This window comes from Beta vulgaris, chromosome 9 (genome assembly GCF_026745355.1).
Source record: "Beta vulgaris subsp. vulgaris cultivar EL10 chromosome 9, EL10.2, whole genome shotgun sequence".
In the NCBI taxonomy this organism is placed as follows: Eukaryota; Viridiplantae; Streptophyta; class Magnoliopsida; order Caryophyllales; family Amaranthaceae; genus Beta; species Beta vulgaris.
Window position 1 is genome coordinate 10,149,922 of NC_079210.1, and position 22,377 is coordinate 10,172,298.

The window sequence follows — 22,377 nt, forward strand, 5'->3', positions numbered from 1 at the left end:
GCTCCTAACAGATTTGGAATATTCATAGCTTAATAGTTTTGTTTTTCAAAAAATTTTAGCTTAATAGTTGATTTTTTTTGTATTGAATTAATTTTTCAGTTTTTGGTGTTTACTAACTTAACGGTGTCAAGTTATGTTTTAAATAATCCCTTGAAAGAGCAAAAAATTACTTTAGGTCCTTAACGGAAAAAAGATGAATACTTTAAGTCCTTAGAAGGTAGTTAACTCCCTTCCTATTTCCATATTTTTTTTTTCTAAAACAGTGATTGAAGCCTGGAAAACCTTTGACGAGAAACACTGAAATTGTTAGGATTATTACTAGGGTGAAGGCAAAACTGTAGTGGCAGTGTAAAAAGCAGCGGGAAGAGAGAGAAAAAGATAGAACCAAGAACGAAATGGCATCAACATCGTTGAATGATGCGATGGAAGAGGAGATGACACTCACTGTGAAATGGAGTGGCAAGGAATACACTGTGAGAGTCTGCGGAGACGACACTGTTGGAGAGCTCAAGCGTCGCATTTGCCAAGCCACTGAAGTTCTTCCCAAACGTCAGAAACTTCTTTACCCTAAAATTATGGGCCCTAAACTTTCCGATGATTCAACTCTTCTCTCTCTCCTCCCTCTCAAATCTTCCGTCAAGATGACTATGATCGGGTAATTGTTTCTTTTATCTAACTCAATTGCAGAAACTGTTATTTTTTGTGAATTTTGTTTAGGGTAATTTTATTAGAAAGTTCAATGATTTAAATACTGAATGAAGGTTAAATAACCAACATTTCATTTATAAGCTAATGAGTACAAAGAGTAAAAAGGTTACTAATTTCAATAATTTTCGGTGATCAATGGATGCTAATGAGGGTTTTTAATATTAGGTGCTATATTTAGACTATTACTAATTATTAGGCCCGGACTATGCCCCGGATAGACCTGGTTATTGGACGGGTCGGGTCAGGGTCAGTGCAGATCGGAAGCGGGTCGGGTCATAAGAGGGTCGCCTCATAAAGGGTCGGTAGCGGGTCGGGCCAAATGGGTAGAGGGCTTATAGCGGGCCGATAATGGGCGGGTCGGTAAACGAGCAAGAAAAACAAGGAACAAAAAGAGCCAAAAGTAAGTATAAATGAATGCGAATCTGAATATGTAATTGTTTTTACAAAACTTATTTTATTTTTAAAATTATTGGGTTTATTTGTTGACCCTATAATGGCCCTATCCAATAATAACCCTGTCCAATAAAACCGTGTCCAATAAAAGCCCTGTAAAATTGACCCTAACCCTTTAACCATTGGGCTACCCTGTCCAATAACCACCTCTAGCCCCGGGTAAGAAAATTTTCATTTATTAATATTGTACTTTGATATGATTGCACTAAATACAACTTGGTCGAATGGTTGAAACTTTAATACATGAACTTGAGGTCACGGGATCAAAACTTATACTATGTAATTTCTAATTTTTTAAATTGTACATATATTACATGAACTAAAACTCCCTAGGGAGAGCGCCACGTGGCACCGTTCCTGATTTACGCACGCCTTTTAATATTTAGACTATTATTTGGTGAGTGACAATAAATATTGGGAATGGTAATGAACATAAGTAAAGTTGTTAAGAAAGTCTCATGTTAATTCCTATGTTCTTTTTTTTTTTTTTTACAATGGGTAAAACAAACTAATAAGAGTAACCGTTAGCTTTTTCTAGCTTTTTGGGCTAGATTTTGAGCTAGTCTGACTTCCTCTCTTTTAACTTTAGTGCATGACAAAAAATGGAAACTACTAGTTATACTTTTTATCTCTCGGACTATCGAGTGGATTTGTTTATTTGTTGGGTCGTTATTCCGTAGAGCTTGAACTACTTCGAGGTTGTCAGTTTTGATTATAAGGTCAGAACAACGTCATTGCATGTCTTTCATTGCATGTCTTTCATTGCTTGCAATATTGCATAGGCCTCTGTTTGTATGGCTGAGCTTGCGAAAATCCTGGAGGCTTTTTCTTCCCTTGAGCCTTGGGAGATGTTTTTCCATGCTATTGCTGCTTCCCATTTACTGCTTTCCTTTCCTTGCTTCCAAGCCCCATCTAGTACCAGTATTTGTGGCGTGTCAGAGTTTGTTGTGCCTGTTATCCAATTGATTGTTGTTTCTGTTCCTTCTTGATAACACTTTTGGTCTATTTTGCGTTTGTCTCTTATTCTCTCAACACTTTCTTCGTATCTTCGGCAACTTTCTTCATAGAGTTCTACGATTCTGTGAGGATTAAACTTTGTAGCTTTGAAGATTCCCCACATTGTTGATATAAAATTTCTGCTCATTTCTCTTCATTCCTCTTCTTTCTTTTTCCTGAATAGATTTAGAAAGTTTAATCCATTCTTGTATTGGTAGATTCTTCGTGTATTCACTACCAATCCCCATTGTTGTACTCCAGACGCGCTTTGTCGCTTGACAGTCACGAAGTAAGTGGGAAATGCTTTCCTTGTGAGTATCACAAAATTTGCAATTTATGTTTGCAATCTTTCTTTTCGCTTGGTTATCGGCTGTGGGGAGTGCATTAACCATGATTTTCCATAAGTGTTTCCACTTCGGGAAAATATCTGAGTTCCAGATTGCTTTCTAGAACTGTGTATCTATCACAGGGTTATTCTTCCTATAGTTTAGGAACCAATAACCTGTTTTAACTGAATAATTCCCTGATTTTGTGATGCTCGACTGTATTTCATCCTCTACATCTTCTCTTGGTATGTGCATTGAGAGAATCTCCCTCGCGTCCTTCTTTGAGAAGGTGTTCCAAATAGTGCTTGCTTTCCATTCTTTATGTTCATTTATCAAGTCTGCTACTACCAATACCCCATTCCTTGAGGGATGATTCTCATCTTTTTTTGGCTTGATATTTCTTATATGAGTCCATCTATTAGTATCCAGCCGGATATTTTTCCCATTGCCTAGACGTTTCTGAAGTCCTTCTTTGAATGATGAACAAGCTTTGAATAGGCTTCTGAACGCATAAGAACAATTCTTTGGGAAGGAGTTATCTACTGCCATTTGGAGAGGGTCCTTTTTATATTTTGTTAAGTAGATTTGGCGAACAAGGGAATTTTTGTTTTTGTGGATCCTCCAGGCCTGATTAAAAAGAAGGGCACTGTTTGCATGGGTGATATTTCTCAGGCTACCTCCCTCGTTTTTGTGTTTCTCAAGTAAATCTCTTTTCCTCCATTTTATTGGTGTTTTTTCGAAGCTAGAAGACCACCAAAACTTCAACAAGATTGAGGTGATTTTTTTTTTTTTTTTTTTGGAAGTAGATAAATGGAAATGATATGAGAGGATAGTGATGTGAGAATTGTGTTTATCATAATTAGTTTTCCAGCTTGGGAGAGATTTGAAAACTTCCATGAGAGAATTTTGTCAACTGTTTTGTTAATAATGTCATTGAACTGTGCAATATTTCTCCCGTCTACTTCCATAGGAAAACCAAGATATTTCCCTATTTTTGATTTATTGGCTACTCCTAGCGGTTTTCTCATTAGCTTTATGAACTTGCTGGGGGTGTTTGGACTAAAGATGACATGAGATTTCTCAAAGTTTATCATTTCTCCCGATTTGTTGCAAAACTTGTAAACTCAGCTAACAAGTTTTTTATTGCCCAACAATATTTTGGGAGTGCTTTAAAGAAAAATAATGCATCATCAGCGAAGAATAAATGTGATATTTTTGGAGCATTTCGAGCAATTTTGAGACCTTCTAGCTGTTTGCTGGTTTGTATATGTGTTAAATTTCTTGAAAGCACTTCCATACAGATAATAAATATGTAAGAGGAGAGAGGGTCACCTTGCCTGTTGATGGTTTGAAAATTCTCGAAGCAACTCCATTGACTAGAATAGAGTAAGTGACTGTAGTGATGCATTGCATGATCCATTGTATCCAAATTTCAGGGAACTTCATTTTTCTTAGAATCGCCTCTACAAAGTCCCACCTTATCCTGTCGTAAGCTTTGCTTAGGTCAATTTTGAGAATTCCTGCAAAGCTATTTCCTTTTTTCCTTTTCTTAACCCAATTTATGATTTCATGTGAGATGAAGCAGTTGTCCATCATCTGCCTCCAGGGGACAAAAGCATTCTGGTATTTGTCCACCAAGTCCCCTAGGATCCCCTTTATTCTATTGACCAAGGTCTTCGAGATGATTTTATATGTAGAATTGCAAAGATTTATTGGTCTAAAATCTTTGGTTTCTTGAAGGTTCGATTTTGTTCTTTAAAAGGAAACCTGAAGATATGAAAGCTTTTACACTGTTGGTGACATCTTGGCCAACTATGTCCCAATTTTTTTGGAAAAAAATTGGTGGTGTTCCATCCGGTCCCGGTGATTTTAGAGGATTAAAGGAGAAGCAGGCATCTCTAATTTCTTTGTTTGTGAAGGGAGCATTTCAGTGATGAATATGTGTATTAGATAGGAAATGGATTTTGTCTAGAAAAGGATCCAGATGGGAGATTCCTACATTATCTGGATTGCTGTTTGCATAAAGCTCTTTGAAATTTTCTAGGAATAGCTGTTGAATTTGGGATTGTTCCATAATTCAGTGACCATTTCCATCTTTTATTGCCTTGATTTCATTTCTTGATTTTCTTCCCTTGACACTCTTGTAAGAAAGACGAGGTTTTATCCCCTAATTCATCCCACTTGGATTTGGCTCTTTGTCTCTAGTATGTTTTTGCTACAAGTTCTTTCAAACATTCATTTCTAACTTGTTGGTCTTGATCTGCTTATTGATGAGAGGTTATTAGTATTGTTGCTCTATTAGCTTTTCATTGATGTCTTTCCAGTCTATTTTATGATTGGTCTTGTAGTCTAAGCACCAGTTTCAGATTTTTCTCAAAGTAGACCGGACTTTTCTTTGTAGTAGTGAGCTGAAGATCCTATGTGCATTGTAGACCATTCTTGTTTGATGATTTTGATAACCTCATCATGGTTAAGGCTCCAAGCATCTAGTCTGTAAGGTCTTTTTTTTCTTTGCTTGGAGTTTTTCGTAGAGATGGAGGATGATTGGGCTGTGGTCCGAGAGGAGAATAGGAAGATTCCATGTCTCTGGAAACATGTCTTTCCATTCCTTGTTGCTGAAAACCTTATCTATTCTTTCATCGATTACTTCTTTATTCTTCCTATTGTTCGTCCATGTAAAGTTCGCCCCATGCGAGTGAATATCAATGAGATTGTTTTCCAATTTCCATTCTCGAAAGACCGAGGCTCCTCGAATGAGATTGGAGCCTCCTATTTTCTGCTCATTGTTTTCAACTTGGTTGAAGTCCCCTATTAGGACCCATCTACCTTTGTAGTTTTGAATGATTCCGATTATTTTGTTCCATATTGTTGCTCTTTGTGACAGATAAGGCGATCCATAAACAAAGGCTACGTAATATTCGTTACCAGCTACATCAGCTGTTTTACAACATACATAGTTTGCTTCTACTACTAGGACTGATACTACTACCTTCCGATTCCAACACATAAAGAGACCTCCTCTATCGTCGTCGGAGTCAAACCCCGTATACTCATGAAACCATAGCCTACTGAAAATTGGCTTGGCTTTTGGTTTCAGATAAGAAAATAAAATCTAGACCATTAGCATTAGCTGTGTTAGAGATAAACCCTAACACTTGGGAGCTTAGATTTCAGCCCCCTACAGTTCCAGCTTAGGATGCTCATTTTTTCATGGAAGGCTGTGGGTCAGCTGCACCATAAGAGGTGGTCGTTTCCTTTCTGAGTTCTCCTTGGGTGCAGAGGGGGTGATCTGGGTTGACATTCGAGCTTTCTTCTCCTGAGTTTCCTTGTTCTGAGAGTTCTCCTTCGCTTAGACCATATTTTAGGATTTCTTTCCCCTTTGTCTTTTGTTGGATCTTCATTCTTTTTGTCTTGTACATTTCTGCATGAATAGACTCCTCATTTGGGGTAGATTAAGATCAAAGGCATTCTGTGCAGACATTCGAATTGTGCCAGTGTTTACGTTAGAAGTGTTTATATCCATCTGAACTATCTCGAAGTCCCACTCTTCAAGAGGGAAGTCAGATAAGGCTGAGGTGAAAGAGTTTTGGGAATTAGGAGTGGTTGGCGGTGTTTGAGAGAGAGTTTGTGAATCAGTGGAGGAGGTAGAGGAAGCAGATGCTTTTTTGAGGGTTTTACAGCTGCTAGTTTGGGCCTGAAGAACTGTGTTGGGAGATTGTAGTTCTTTTTTGCTTTCTTTTGAAGATTGGGCTTGCTTGACAATTTGGCCCAATTCATCCCAATCAGAGAACGAGACGCTTTTGGGCCTCTCTTTTCTTTTTTGAGTAATCAGAATTGGGCTTTGGTGATCCTCCTGAAGAGTAAGAGGTTCAACGTCTGGGATTGAAGAGAGAGGTGTGGGCTGTGATTGCATGTGGTCTGAGTGTGAGATGGGCAAATTTTGAAATGAGCCCAATTCTGGTGTAGTTGACTCTTGGGTAGAAGGAACTTGTGGGCTCTTGGATTCATGTGGCGAATATAGACAGAGAGGGTCAAATGTGATGGACTGTACTTCTTGGTATTCAAACTCAAGAGAGTTTCTTTTCCGTCATAAACTTACATTAACATCTGATCTAGTATTGAGTGATAATAATGAAAATAAGCGTAGCAAGACACATGTTTGAAGATGAAGTTTCCATTACCATGCGCATCAACATGAGATTTTCTTCGCAAAATCACATAAATTGATCGCCGATACCACCATTTAGTGCAAGTCTGCCAACTACCAAATGGGCTGTTGATTACATTTGGATGGCTTAGAGTGATAACCAAACAAGTGAAATTGGATTATAGCAATCTTTTGACATGCATTATAGCAACCTTTTGACATGCATTATAGCAATCTTTTGGCATGCACCAATCGTTATCTCCATATCTGTAATATAAAACATCATCTTGAAGGTCATTACTCTATTGTTGAGACATTGAGCTGAGAGTGTCTGTTCATGTGCACTTAAAACATCTTTGCCGCAGCTGTTTCCCTTGACTAGGTGCTTGCACAGGAGTGTTTTCTTTGTGTTGTAAGAGATGCATTGAGCAATTCGTCCTTAGCCTTTTTCCTTCAAAGATAACATCCTCCTTGATGTTCTTTTTTATTATTCTAATATTCTAGGCCCTAGATTGATTGTACTATCATTATCCTAGGATTAGAATGAGTATAATTTCAGTGCTTGGCTGATTTTAACCTTGAGGCTGTGAATGTGTCCAGCGGACCACTACTTTTATGATCAAATTCACTCTAATTGAAATGAGCTTATAATGATTAATTTCTTTAATTCCCTTGTTCATTATTCATAAGGTTTCTTGCTTGAATTATTTGATTTTTAGGTGAACATTTGTAACTTGTAAGTAATATTTGTGGGTTGCCAAGAAGACTACAAGTACGTCAGCACACCTAGAAGAAGAGTATACCTATCTTAAATCATTTTTGGGCTGATCCCTCTTCGATGCCCGTGTCTAGGAGGGAAGGAAAGGAATTCGGAACAGACGTAACCACTGCAGAAAGACTGTACTCGAGCAGCCAATGCCTATCTTTGGCAATCCGGCTACATTCACTTCTTTTTTGTTATGCTATCTGGAAAGATATATGATACTGCTTTATTAGTTAATTATTGTATTATGCCTCCATCTATAAAGTATGACTAATTTAGTTAGTAAGCAATTACCATCATTACTACATTGCTTGCTAATTCTGTTGATCGTGCAGGACCGTTGAAGATGATATAATTATTGATCCAGTTGAATCTCCAGAGGTTGTTGATGATTTTGAACTCGGACAAGATGAAGCCGTTGACTTAAAAGATAAAGAGGTTAACAAGCAGAAACTGAGGAGACGTGTGGATCAATACAAGGTTGGTGGTTCTTGCTGTAACATAAAATGTCTAATCTTTTTGTGCTGCAACGAGTAGCTTGATCACTTGATTCCCATTAGTAAAATTCGATGTCAGTTTATGAAAATCAAATAATGTTTGAATACATTGAATCTTGGGGACTAAATTTGTGTTGATAATGCGAAAATAATATCATAGGGATATAAAGTATGAATTTCCTCACGACATAACAGCTAAACAATTGTTTAGATCTTGAAATACAATCTAAGATATATAATTCAATCCCCTAGATTCACTAAATATATAGAGTGATTCAACAAAATTATTAAGATCAATAAAGGATGTGATCTGTGCCTCAGAAAGAAGGCTGGAATTTATCAAAAAGACTGAATTTGATTTAAATCAAATTCAGAACACAAACAGTCCTTATATAGGACTTCTTACTAAAATCAATCCTATTTATAATAAAATTTAAAAGTTAATAACAAAATAATGTTAGACTTAATCCCATAAAAAGTCAACATTTTCTCTCTTATGGCTGTCAATATGGACAAATCCCTCCATTCTGTCATTTCTAATACCCTCCATCCAAGTCATCTTCGACCTCCCTTGACTTATTCTAAAATCTCTCTTATCCCAACCTTAACTAGTACATCCTTTAGACAATGTCTCATATTCTCAAACCACCGTTACTAGTTATCTTTCACCTTTTATTCAATGTCCTTGTTTCGGATCATATCCTGTAATGTGTTTTTGAACATCCGTCTCAACACATTACACAAATCTCATACCTATATAATAGTGATGATTCCTAAAAGTTGAATACTCATACCTATATAATAATGATGGTCTTATAACCATCATATGGAATGTTCCTTTTAATCTTAGAGGTACCCTCCTGTTGCACAAATCTCAATTCCCCCTCCATTTAAGCCACATGTGATTCAGTTTTGATGTAACACCCCGATAATTCTCTTTTCTAGAAAATACTTTTAATTAAACCTTAGAGAATTACCCAGGCATTATCGCCCGTGTGATAACGTTTCGCTTACTCAGAATTTTGCAGCGGAAAACAACTTTATTAAAAACTTATGAAACCAAACAATGTTTGAAACTAAAACACACCAATTAAAACTAATGTCTGAAAACAACATGTTCCTACGAAAACAACTTAAATGATACTAGTAATACAATGAGTCTCTCCATTCCAGATTCCCAATGAGATGCATCTCGAACCTGTAATGTCAATGCTGTCTTGACTCTGCTCCCCGAAGGATCACCACAGGATCAATAGGCAAAGCCATGATCACACACACAACAAGCACGTAATCAGCAAAGCTGAGTACTACATATCAGGCATAAATAATCCTAAACATGATACTTAAAATAACTTGCAGGGATATAAATAATATAAACATATAATAATCTGCAGACAACTTCTACTAACTAGACTCTAAACTTATTTCTTTCTTTAAATGGAATAGTTATTGGACGAGTTGACTACTAAAATAGGAAATACGGGAGCACCCATATTCCAAAATGACCTGCGATATCGAGGAACCTTTGAACTAAAGAGGGATGGTGATCAACCATTCCTAGAAGAACCCATGGCACGCTCACCATGCATTCCAACCCTTAGTGTCCAACTCTAGACGTGCACAGTCTAAAGTCTATAACTTATTCTCGTTCACTTTACATTAATTATATTTTATTACTTGTGTTGACACAAACAAACAAGTAACACATAATTAATACTCAAACAATCATAACAGAATCTCTTTTTATCTTTGGATTAACAAGTGATCACAACTCATACAAGACTCCTTTAACTTCCTTTTTATACTTTACTAACTTACTTGTTGAACCTAGCCAACAATAAACTTTACCTTTATATAGGTAGAACTTGTAACTTACCAAATAAGGTCCACGGTCCTTATAAGATAATAATTAATACTCAAAGAATACATGTAAGACATAATTCACTCTAACTTATATTAATTCACTCGCGAATTAATAAATAAACTTGACTTATCCTGCTTGCATCAATCTTCCACACAAACATTTATAATCATAAACACTTCTAGTTCACATGTAGCACACAGGCATATACAATACAGTAATCATATATATGAACAAATAGAGTCCTATACATGATACTAATAAATAAAATACTCTTAGAGCATGCTTCTAAATCACATAGCACGTAGACATAGTACGTACCTTGTATAAACAAATCGGTAGGCCACTTTTACTCGCTAAAAGTCTCCTACGAAATCTCCGCCTAGAAAATAAAGTAATGAAATAAATACTTGAACTAAAAATTTACAGCAACTTTAAAACGATTAAAACCCCCTTAAACGTGTTTTAAAATCGTTTTTACGTACCAAACTTTCGTTATTTTTAATCCCTAGTATAGTACAACTATTCTAGTGATTAAAAATCATTTAAAACTCTTAAAATACTTATTTTCTGAAATTACAGCATTATAATATTTAATAAATCTTCTGAAAATATTTCAATACATATAAAATTATATACTAACCAAATCTCATGATTTATACTTTATATATATAGTTTCTAGAATTAAAAACCCTAAAAACTATAAATTTCATGATAAAAACTAAAATAAACTTAACATATTAAATCTGAAATTTTTATATAATAAACATAATAACCGAAATATATTGCATATAAAACAGTAATTTAAATCATAAACATGCTAATTATTAATAAATAACATAAAAACTAGTACTTTAATGGAATCTTAGAGAGGAAGAAAGAAAAAACAACCACAACAATGAGAGGAAGAAACGGGACAGCAGCAGCCACGGAGGAGAAAGCCGGCGGTCAAGTTCGGTTCTCAGAAGCAAACGTGACGTTTCTTGTTGAACAAGAAACGTTACTTGAAGAAGAAGAAACAAATCTTTGAGAGAAAACTGATGAAAACGACGCACAAGGAGGAGAGAGAGGAATGCCGAGTGAGAGAGAGAGAATGACGTGAGAAGAGGAGAGAAATAAGTGTAGGGTAAAATATTTTGGGTTTTTAGGATATTTATATAAAGGCTTGTACTTGTGGCTTAGGAAAAGAGATTTTAGTAATGAAACTTGATGACTAATAAGATGGGCTATTTAAAACTTTAGTCATCAAATGACTCTTTCCTTTTTTATCACTTTTGGGCTTTCGATTCCATTAACTACCTTTTTCAATATAGTTTTAATATTTAAAACTCTTATTAAAACATGCTTAATTAAAATATTTCAAATTTTATTAAACTATGAAAAATAATTTCAGTTGACTTTTAAAATAGTCAACCTTTTTTAAAAGTCAAATCATTTTCCAAACTCATTTGGATTTAAATATAACTACATAAATACTTTAATATATTTATGAAAATTCTTTAAAATTGTGGGGGATTACATTTGAGTCACATCTTGGTCAATATCCTTATATGTTTGTATGGCGCAAAGTTCGAAAATGCGGTTTCAGCCACGATCATGGTAATGGTGACGGTGATGTGGGATCGGGGATAATGCGGTTGCCGTAATGCCAAGTATCGGCTCAGATTATGAGATATCCTTTGACTCCGCATGAAACGCCATTTTTTACACCTTTATGATGCGGGTAGTATTGGTTCGGTATATTTGAAACATTTACGACTCGGACAATTTTTCTGACACATGGATTGACCCAAGCTACTTAAAACTCTCACTAATAGACAATTTTTTTACATCCGATAAAACAAAAATTGTAAACCAATTAACTATTCTCAAAAGGCGCAAGGCTACTGCAAAGGATCCCTAGGCCTTGGTGTGAGGCTGATGTGTGCATATTTCATAGGCAAGACACAACTTTTAGTTTTTTGCTTTCATCGTATTAAAGAGCCCCATTTTTAAGAAGAGTATTTTTTTCTAAAATATCAAATAAAAGGGCCTTCAAAGAAAAAATAAGAATAAAAAGGATAAGAGGTTAGTAGTCTACTTTGGTCTAGACAAGACATAGTGGGGAGCTATGTAACACCAAGATGGTACAGGATGCGATAATAAAATAGCACAGTTATAAGTGCAATAAATGTGTACGACATGGGTTTGGCAAAGATTAAAGTAAAAACATATTTCAAAAAAAAAAAATTATAATCCACACATAACACTACCACAATAAAAAAAGAACTTACTTTTGCAATCCCTTGCTTTTTTGCACTACATGCCCTTGTGACTTAGATAAAACGCATAAAATGCCCTTATTGGCTAACTTCGTCATGTTTTTGCTAGGTTGTTAGAGATAATGCCCACTACCATTATTTTCCCACCTTCTCTCACCCTCACCTAAAGATGGAGGAAATTTCAACAATCACCATAACCAAGAACTCTGCTACAAAGACTATAAAAATAAGCCATCTACTTCTTCCTCTGCTTCATCATATTCATGGTTTCTCTTTTCACCTTTTTCTTACTTACAAAACTCAGTTCCAACATTAATACCGGGAACGTGGTACGTGACCACGTTCCAGGGGACGCGTCCCGGAACATGGTACGTGGTACGTGGTCTAGGAGTGATGTGATTTACTCTAGAGGCTGCGTTCCGTGTTCCCGTTTTCGTTCCGCATTCCCGTTTTCCGGAACGTTCTATGTTCCATGTAACAATGGTTCCAACATCCAAGAAACCTACCAAAACCCCATAAACAACTTCCTTAACTTCAAACTCTCAACCCATCTCTCTGCTTCTCCACTTCCACTCACACCACCACCTCACCCGCCTTGTCGAGGCCTCGATCAATCACACTATTGGTCCCGTTTAGAGTTCTGAACCCGAAATCATCAAATTATTGGCTCATCTTCAATTCTTTCGGGTTTTTCCAGCCACTTTTTGGAAATTTGAAGACCTTTTGAGTGCTAGCATGACTAATGAGAATCCTTGCAGTGATGGGTTTTATGATTTGGAGAGATTATGGTCTTTAATAGTTGAATTTAACCATCAAAACAAAGTGATGGTTAAGGCGGCGGCTGCGGGTGCTGCATCTGCGAGTGGTGCAGGTTAGGGGCTGTTCGGGTTTCAGTGGAGGAGGGGAGGGTGTTTTGGGGCGGGGTTCATGGGCTAGGGAAGGGAGGGGGTTGTTTTAGAGGTTGGGTGGTGGGACGGGGTTGTTTTGGGTGGTGGGGAAGGGGTGGTTTTGGAGGCTGGGGTGGCTGACGGGCGGGTGTGGCTAGTGTAGTGGGTAGGTGTGGCTGGGTGGTGGATTTAATCAACTAGGATTGATTAGGGTAACTAGAATTAATTAGGTTGTTATTAGCATTAATTTGGTTTATTAGGGGTTACTTAGAATAATTAGGTTGATTTGCCTTTGATGACTAAGGGAAACTTGACGCCGTTAGTCATTAAGGTCATCTTATGCATCTTATCTAAACCACAAGGGCGCATGGTGCATTTCAGAAACAAGAGGGGTACCTGGTAAAATAACCCGTTTATAGAATCTGTCTCATTAGTGAAAGTTCTGCAAATTATAAAGAACTCTACATTCTACATATATTTAAATGCATCTCCATTAACATTCCATGTTCATCATATTCTCATTCTCATATAGATCATAAGTCCTTGATAAAAGGTGAAGATTGTCTGTGACCATTTGGATTCATTGCAGATTGAAGTAAGGAATCCATGCCGTAAAGGAAAAAAACTACTTGTTCTTGACATTGATTATACTCTATTTGATCACCGTTCACCAGCCGAGAACCCTCTGCAGCTTATGCGACCTTGTAAGTGGCTGTTTTTGGGTTATTTGGTCTTTATTCGAATCTTGTAATTTGAAAATGTTTCCTGCAGATCTCCACGAATTCCTTGCTGCTGCTTATGCTGAGTATGATATAATGATATGGTCTGCAACCAGGCAAGTTCTTGTTTTGCTTACAAAACTGAACAACATTTGTTAAAGATAGATATACTCTAGCCTTTTATTGTTATTTGTTCTTGTTCAGTGGGCCAGATTTTCGCAGATTAAATACCTATTGACATCTGGCTGTAAAATCTTGTCAGTTAATCTCCAAGTGGCATTTATACCTAGGAAAAGTCAATGAAATTAGCCAGCTATTGTTGTTCTTAGAACAGTCTAATTATCTTTATCCCAACTACACGTTAGCTCAAATTTATCCAAACTAGGTGGGATTGGGTTATTTTGTCTTTCCGAGATCGTTGGGTTAACCTACATTAACCTGTTTAGCAGGTAATTAGGCCACTTATAGACCATCATAATTGGCCTCTAATTGTTTTTTCAGAAAGAAACATGCCAAAGTTCCAAAACCCTTCTTTCCTCTCCCCTTCCCCTCCACGTCCCTTCTGATTTCGGAAATCGCTTTCTCCCCCTCCCTTTTCTGTTTCCCAGCAATCTCTTCCTTGAGTAGTGGTCATGACCACCACTTTATTGCACACAGAGTCACAGACACTGACATTAAAAGCAACCACTGTCATGGTTGACTGTGGTGGCTACAGTTGCAGTGGTTGGGTGGGGATTTTGGCAGGGAAGGGTAGGGAGGGCGGCTGAGGTCTGGGTTTTAGGAGGCAAAGGGGTGAGGAGAGGAGGTTCTATAAGCCTCTCAGGCATATTGGTATTTGAATACCTTCCAATTGGTACCATAAAACTTGCAGAATGGTAGTATGAGTACTTATTGAAAGGGTTTTGAGTCAATTGGGATTTTTTTGCATTTGGTGAAATACTGCCTGACAGGGATCTAACTGTTAGAACCTTAAGGCTAGCACTTCGTCGTGGGAGGGGTGGCGTTGGTGGTAATTATGATGTCAGGGTTGGGTAGGGTTGTGGGGGGGCTGAGTAGGAAAAGTGGAAGGTGGTGGCACAATAGCGGAGGGGGGAAAGGAGAGGTCAGAGGAGAGTGGAAGGAAAAATTATTTGAAACAATTACTTTCTTTTTTTTGAGGGGATTTGAAACAATTACTTGCTTAACGGTTATAGGTTCACATTGGATTATTTCCCCAAAGCTTAGAGTTTTATGTGATAGCACATAGTTGCTATATTTGTGTGAATTTTTCCTTATACCTGTTGTTTTGGGGTAAATTGCAGCATGAAGTGGGTTGAACTAAAGATGGGGCAGCTTGGAGTACTCAACAATCCCAACTACAAAATCACTGCTCTTTTAGACCATTTAGCAATGATCACAGTTCAGTCAGATTCACGTGGTGTATTTGACTGCAAACCTCTGGGTTTAATCTGGGCACAATTTCCCAAGGTTTGAAATAATTTTCTTTGTTCATTGTCGCATGCTTTTTCTGTAACTTTTGCTTCTTTAATGTATCATAATGCATAAAACTTCTGTTTTATTTGCCAAGAAGTTTACAGTATGCATCTTTTTTCCATACTATTTTTTTGCTTAAAATTTGTGACAAGTATTTTTCTTTTGTTGAAAAAATTACCATAATAGTAAATTTTTTGTGATACAAAAACTTATTAAGAACTTATTAAACAAATACAACAATTGATCTTATATAAATATATGGAAAGATTATAGTATATGGTTAGTAGTATTGGCTAGTAATTTCAACTGCTTTTCTTATTATTTGAAGATTCTTATGTAACTATGTTTACGTATAATATTATGGCAGCAATACATATGATTAGTAGTTCCGAATATTTTCCATATCTATAATATTCTAGTTTTCAAAATATGCAGCGCGCATACACTCACAAACACACGTGTGCATTTGAGCGATCATGTCTGTGGATAGCTGGATAGCTTTATCAGATACTGGCCATAGGGACTATGGACTAGTGAGCCAGAAGTAGTACAAATCTAGACTAAGAAATAGTTGTGTTATGGATATGCTATTTTTGGAAAGATTAATGTACATTTTGGAAGTCTAATGATCATATTATGTGACAGTATTATGATTCAACGAACACCATCATGTTCGATGATCTTAGAAGAAATTTCGTGATGAACCCGCAGAATGGATTGACAATCAGACCCTTCAGGAAAGCCCATTCTAATAGAGAGAATGACAAGGAACTAGTAAAGCTTACACAGTATTTGCTGTCCGCAGCAGAACTTGATGACCTCAGTGTCCTTGACCACCGTAGTTGGGAATCATACATTGAAGACAACTCTAAGAGGCGCCGTCGTGTATGATGGACCTTGTAATGTAGCAATGAAACTCAAGCTGTACTTTCAAGCGAATATTTGCATGGATTTTGTCAAATTCTGATAAAGCATTATCAAGTAAAATTTTCTAGCAATATTGATTATAGTATATTGCCCTCCTGAAAGTTGGAGAAAGGTCGTTTATTCCTAACCAGATGGTTAGAAGTTAAAACTATTGATGTTGTTGGATTATATAATATTTGATTATATTATGAATGCCAAAATTATAGCAATTTGACGAATCATCAACCTATTACTCACTCAATAGAATCGAAATTACAAGCTTGAGATTCACAAAATACTGCTGTGAAGGAAAGGGTTAGGCCTTGTTCGCTTAGACTAGTTTTCACTAAACATAGCTTATATTTGCTGTACTGATTTATTTTTGCTAAACAAAACTGAGTTTTACTGCATCTGCATTGTTTTATCTTATACAATGTATTGATTTTCAGTGAATTGAACTTAGTGTTAAATTGAACTTATTCTGTTAAGTTGAATTGAACTTATTCTGCTAAATTGAATTGAACTTATTACTTAATAAGGAATTAGGGATTAGTGACTAATGGAGGTAGCACTATTAGACTATTAGTCATTAAGAGCATTCTATGTATTTTATGAAAAATGGGGGAATATGGTAAATTTGAAAAAGTTGGAAGGTATATGGTGAACAAGATTAATGAGGTGTATATTGCGAAAAATTCATAGGATATATTTCTTTTTTCTTAAACACTTCATTCTTTTAATTTAAGTTCTCCGTGCTTCTGGGTGCATCATGGACCCAACGGTTCGTTTGGTAAGAGGTTATAAATGGTGGGAGTGGTAATGCATTAGTGTAAATTTATACTAGAAATCCAATGTCATTACCAATGGTAATGCTACTTCATCACAAGATATCCATTTTATTCCTAAAATCTCATTACTATCCATTACCACTTGGGAAGGTGGTATTAGGTGGTAATGAAAATTTATAAAGGAAAACCCATGTTTTGTGATAAAGTTTCATTCCCATGGTTATGGACATGTGAAAATCTTTACAAATTTACACTAAATTTCATTACCATTACCACTATTTATAATCACTAACCAAACGGGCCGCAAGTGTAAGATCTAATTTTCGGTGTTTGGGGAAGCAGTTTTTATTGCAACAATGGTTTCTTAAAAGATTAACCTGAAAAAAATTGAACTCTTATTTGTTGTGTTTTCGCATTACTAATTTTAAGAAGTTTCAGCTCACTAAGAGCAAATTAATTATGCCATTTTTTTGTAGATTATCTAAACATCATGGTTGTTGAAAATTGTGCGAGATATTGTTGCTTTCAAAAAAATTTATATGTAATTCTTATGGAAAGTATCATATCAATGTCCATGATAATTAGCATAGACGATTCACGTAAAAAGGGCGTGCTTGTGTTTGCATCTCATACCAATTTTGGTTTATTTTACAACTAAATAAAATGTAAAATAATTGCATTATTGGATGATAACATCAAAATGAGTCAGGTTCAAGTTGATTTTGTATTTGTTTAAGGTTATGTTTGTCGGTATAACTTGTACTAGTGTTATGTTGTGTTAAAGATCTAAAACAGTTTTTTTGGTTTAAAATTTCAGTAGTATTTTTTCAAAAAAAAAAAAAAAGGACCTGGTGCACATTAACATAGTGTGCACCGGGTTGCTAGTGAGATTAATTTTATATAGCGAGTTTTATAGAGATATAATGAGCTTATATGCAATATAATGGATTTTATTAACGAAATACATACAGTGAAATCATATGCAATATATGCATATAATGGAGGATTTAATTGAAATGTTTTAACATAAAGGAAGATATAGATTGTGTAGTGTATATATATATAGTGACACGTGCTTTAACGTATAGAAAAATGTATGTTCTGCATGATATAGTGAGTGAATGAATGATATAGTGAGTTTCTAAAGAATATGGTGAGTGTCTAAATGATATAGTGAATGTCTAAATGATATAGTGGATCGTTCAAAAACGATGTAGTTTCTGCATAATATAGTACTCCCTTCGTTTCCTAAAGATCTTCCCTATTTCCGTTTAAGTGCGTTTCCAAAAGATATTCCCTCTTTTACTTTATTCCTTATTTGGATTTTTTTTCCCTTTTTAGCCTCTCATGTCTCTATCATATGGTCCATCATTATATTATTAATTTAATTTTAGTCCCTTTCTCTCTTCTACTTTAACCTCTTTTATTTGTTTATTTATCTTAATTCCCTTTCTCTCTCCTACTTTACCCACCCATACCCCACACAATTAATTCTCATTGGCATCTGTAGTAACAGTAACAAGGAAGATCTTTAAGAAACAGAGGTAATATGTTTCTAAATGATATAATGAGTTTCTTAATGATATAATGGGTTATGAATAAAATAGTGAATTGTTTAGAAATGATATAGATTCTGCATAATATTATATGTTTATGAATGATATAATGAGTTTTTACATAATATATTAAATTTCTACGTGATATGGTAAATTTTTGCATGATATGGTGAGTTTCACAATATGATATAATAGACTACTCAGAAATAATACGTGCTTTTGGTTTTGTATACACTAATATTAACGTGAATCGAACATATACAAAACAGATTGTTAGAAAAACAGCACTACAAAGGTCAGTTCGGAAGAACTCTAGTTACGAAGTTAACAGTTCACTGTTATTGCCTGCCTACCAAAGGGACAGTTGATTATTTTACGCAGATCATAATGGTAGATGATAACTAGGAATCTAGGATGTTAAGTTCCAGTTTGTCTGTTGTCGAGAGAACCATGGCACCAAACGAGTATACTATTCAATTGAAAATAGACGCCGTCTTTACCTATTATGTAAAAAAAAAAACATAGGCTCATTCATTTGGCTGAAAAAAGAAACTATTCACAAATGTACAAAAAGGCTCATTTGCTCCGTAGAGCACCATATAATGATTATTCAGAACTCATACACACAAGCAGGCCAAAAGTGGCAGTTCAAGTTATAGAGCCAAGTTTTTTCAGTTTACTACACTGCCACCGACGTGCTACTTCAGACATGCTTTCCAAAAGCACCATACATTTTGACTATCAACAAGGTGAATTTCTCACAGATAGTGGTTAGTAACACAACCTACCCAACTGTACAATGAAATTCGCTAGAAATCTTGTGTCAGCTACTTTTTGAGAAGCATGTTTCTAAATTCATCATTAGACTTTGGTTTCTCATCCTCCTCGTCAGCTTTTGGCTTGTTCGCTGTAAAACCTAAAGGCCTAACATTGCGTGGAACTGCAAATGTGTTCTTTCCCTTGAGTTGGATTCCATCATTGTCACGCCCCTTAATCGATGCATTCTCCCCAGTTGGTATCTGTGGACCTGTAAAAGCAAGATTCAAAATGCAACGCATCAAAAGTGAGAAGCAGGAGCTCAGCATATGTCGTGGGAAGAAAACAAGCAAGTAGTTGAAGGTTCTGATTCGGATCTAATTTAAGGAAACGAATTGGTTGAAGTGAAGGATTAGAGTGACGTGTGTGTAATTCATATTTTATTTCTCATCCTTCTTTATCTACTCCGTATCGACTCCTTAATCTTGCATTACAAAGAATCCTCCTCTTCCTTTGTTCCTCCCTTTTCACTGCTTTCCTCTGGTTTTTTCAAATCTCGCTTTGGAGCTGGCTATTACTTCTCTCTCCTCCCAGTGTTCTTAATGTGGGCAACTTTCATGACCGTAAAATTAAACAATTGAGTAGGCTGATGTAAGTTCAGCAATAGTGACATCATAACTTAGCCTACCCAAGATAGGATCCATAATATTCTGTCAAGATCGGCTCTCTCCCCTATGTAATTGGTCCATGGGTGATCATGACTAAAAAGAGCTAATTCTTGTACCTTCTCAATATCAAAACTGAATAATATACAAGGTACAAAGGGCCCATTTGGTATTCACTGATAGTTTTTAATTTTTGGTTTTAAAATTTGAAAAGTTCTATGATATATATAATGTAACTAACTTACAAAATATATATATTTACTTATATAATCCTGTTAATCTTCTAAACTGAAAATTGGAAACTACTCTTCGTGGTTTCCATGTTCTTGTACAAAAACTAAAATTTGGAAACAAAAACAATAATGAAAAGGCCCTACGTGTACTAGAACGAATTGACAAGGTAATTCAAATTATAGATATCACAATTTATGGCAGTGATGTTGGCAATGGAGTGGAGGGAGTAACTTTGCTCAAACTTGAATCTTGGTCTGAAAGTGGCCCATGGATGTTTGTGATGAAATTGGTGTATGATGAACGGTGGTGATGGCAGTGCTGGTTGTGAAGAAGATGATGGCAGGTGGAAAATGACAGATTGGCAGTAGATGATACCAATCAGGGGAGGAGTGTAACCAATCACAGGAACCATATATCCTCAACAAACTATAATAAGCATATACTAAGGTGATTTCCATTCCGTTTCCAGGAGCATGAAATCTTTGAACCAAAGGGCCTGATAGTGTTTACTGGTTTTAATTCAAGTGAAAACAAAGACTCTTTACATGAGTCATATGAACAAAAGTAGCTAAAATATATAGGGCCTATACCGTTGTAAAAGCACTAGTAATATAGAGGTGACGAGCGTACAAATGAATCTTATTCAAATAAGGAAATGCTGGAGTAATGTTTTTTGAATTTATTGGAAGAAAAGAATCTGACTTCTATTTGAATTACTTTTAAAAACGGCGACTAATTGAACAAAATCAAGATTTCAATGTAAGCAAATATTAATCAATGTCGTATAAAACTTACATTTCCAAAGTAGTCATTTATAGAAAGTTGATGCAGTTAAGAGGGACCCTCTTAGGAAACCTCCTCACTTAGGAGGGAAAACAGCTTCAATCGCTCCTGCTTTAGTATTATATTTAGAAAAAAAAAAGGGAAATCTTTGATAATGCGCTATTTCCAAAATTTTCCATTTGCTGGACAACTTTTTCTAAAATGTAAGAAACCCTAGTGAATTGAAACCATCTATATCATGACATTAAGCAAACTCAATCAAAATTATAGCCAAAGTTTGTCACGGTAACCCTCTTCCATCCTCTAGCTACTCCTTTCGCCTTCCACACTGCATTTGCTGCCCACTAAATTGGTATTAATGGTTAACCAATGCCAATAAGGCAAGCAAGGTAAGAAAGTGTATTAATGAGCCTCTAGGAGTCTCTTATTAAACAGTGTGGCTTGAAAAAGGGGGAAGGAGTATTTGATTATTTGGGGAGAGGGGCTGGGAGCCGCATTAATAAAAATAGTCGTATTTGGAAAAATAATTTGATGGAAGATTATCTAAACTGGTGCTAAAACTAGAAGGGATCCAGAAGAATTTGTTAGAAAAGATCGCATATATGAAGTTCAAGAAACAGACATGATTTAGAATTGATAGAATTATTATATGGGTGAGTAGACAATTTATATAAAGGAGCTAAAAGTAATATTTATTGACAATTAGGAAAGATGACCCTTGATTACTCATTATCAGATAAGTTGAAGACCCTATAAGAAGAGTGAAAAGAGAAATAGAATCTATACATTGAATTTTTGACCCAATTTTGTTATGAATTGTATGCAACAAATACATGCATCAATACAATCCATGTGAGCAATTTTTAATTTTTTATGATATAGAACTTGAAATCTAAGTTTCTGAGTTCCCCTATGCTTTTGAGTTCCATAGTTGTCTAGCAATGCCTCAACTTAAAATCTAAGGTTTCCGATTTAAACACTTGATCTGAAATAATAACACTTGGCTTCATTGATAAAATTTTCAATTGAATTGGTTTTAGGGGACAGAGGAAGAGGAATTCTGGGTCAGTGGATTAATGAACAAGGTTGTACCCACCGGCAATATTAGACCAGCCCTGTATTTCGGGATGAACAATCTGGTTTGGTAATTTGGGTCCAACCCGTGATCAGGGTAAAGTTTAGAAGTCAGTGGCGGGCGCAAGGTAGAAGCTAGAAAACCCTACATATCTGTGGATAACCATTCTGTCACCTTTTTTCCTTTTGTTTAGGTTTGCACCTCCATCGGTGAAGTTTTAGGTAAGGCAGGAGGGATAAAGGTCTTCTCCCTCTTTCTCCCGTTATTAGGTGGTCATAATTCATAAAGGTAGGTGGGGTGGGCTGGCTGGAGGAAGGGAGTGGAAGGGAGGCGGGGTGTGGTGGCTGCCTGAGGTGGTTGTTAAGGTGGTGATAGAGACATCCAGGAAAGAAAGGTGGGGGTGGATGTATCTCGGTGCCTGGCAGGGAGGAGTTTAAGGGGAAATTATGCTGATTAATTAATTATATAGGGCCATATCTGTAATGAACTGATGATTTGAGCAGACCCACCAAAATTTCCGCCG

The 22,377-nt window shown here is 36.0% G+C and overlaps 1 protein-coding gene and 1 long non-coding RNA gene across 3 annotated transcripts; one reads left to right on the forward strand and one right to left on the reverse strand.

The window, feature by feature from the left end:
- The first annotated feature begins 229 nt into the window (after nt 1-229).
- LOC125493231 (ubiquitin-like domain-containing CTD phosphatase) lies at nt 230-16,239 on the forward strand. Of its 2 annotated transcripts, none has more exons than XM_057391821.1 (6): nt 230-655; nt 7,729-7,873; nt 13,489-13,603; nt 13,671-13,734; nt 14,920-15,085; nt 15,803-16,239. In XM_057391821.1, the coding sequence occupies exons 1-6, from the start codon at nt 396-398 to the stop codon at nt 15,980-15,982; spliced, it is 930 nt and encodes a 309-aa protein (XP_057247804.1). In that variant the 5' UTR covers nt 230-395; the 3' UTR covers nt 15,983-16,239. The 2 variants fall into 2 exon arrangements, with proteins under 2 accessions (XP_057247804.1, XP_057247803.1); XM_057391820.1 differs by having other exon boundaries at nt 236-655; nt 15,737-16,239.
- Nucleotides 16,240-18,904: 2,665 nt separating this feature from the next.
- On the reverse strand, nt 18,905-21,953 carry LOC130590088 (uncharacterized). The gene is made up of 2 exons (XR_008967697.1): nt 20,792-21,953; nt 18,905-19,368 (listed from the first exon to the last, which is right to left on the reverse strand). It is a non-coding gene; the product is annotated as an uncharacterized LOC130590088 (long non-coding RNA).
- Nucleotides 21,954-22,377: the final 424 nt, after the last annotated feature.

Bases quoted from the DNA above. Each gene is read 5' to 3' on its own strand.
- LOC125493231 (XM_057391820.1), top strand. From the start codon at position 396: ATGGCATCAACATCGTTGAATGATGCGATGGAAGAGGAGATGACACTC. The intron at 656-7,728 runs GTAATTGTTTCT...TTGATCGTGCAG, and splicing joins GTCAAGATGACTATGATCGG to GACCGTTGAAGATGATATAA. The intron at 7,874-13,488 runs GTTGGTGGTTCT...GATTCATTGCAG, and splicing joins GACGTGTGGATCAATACAAG to ATTGAAGTAAGGAATCCATG.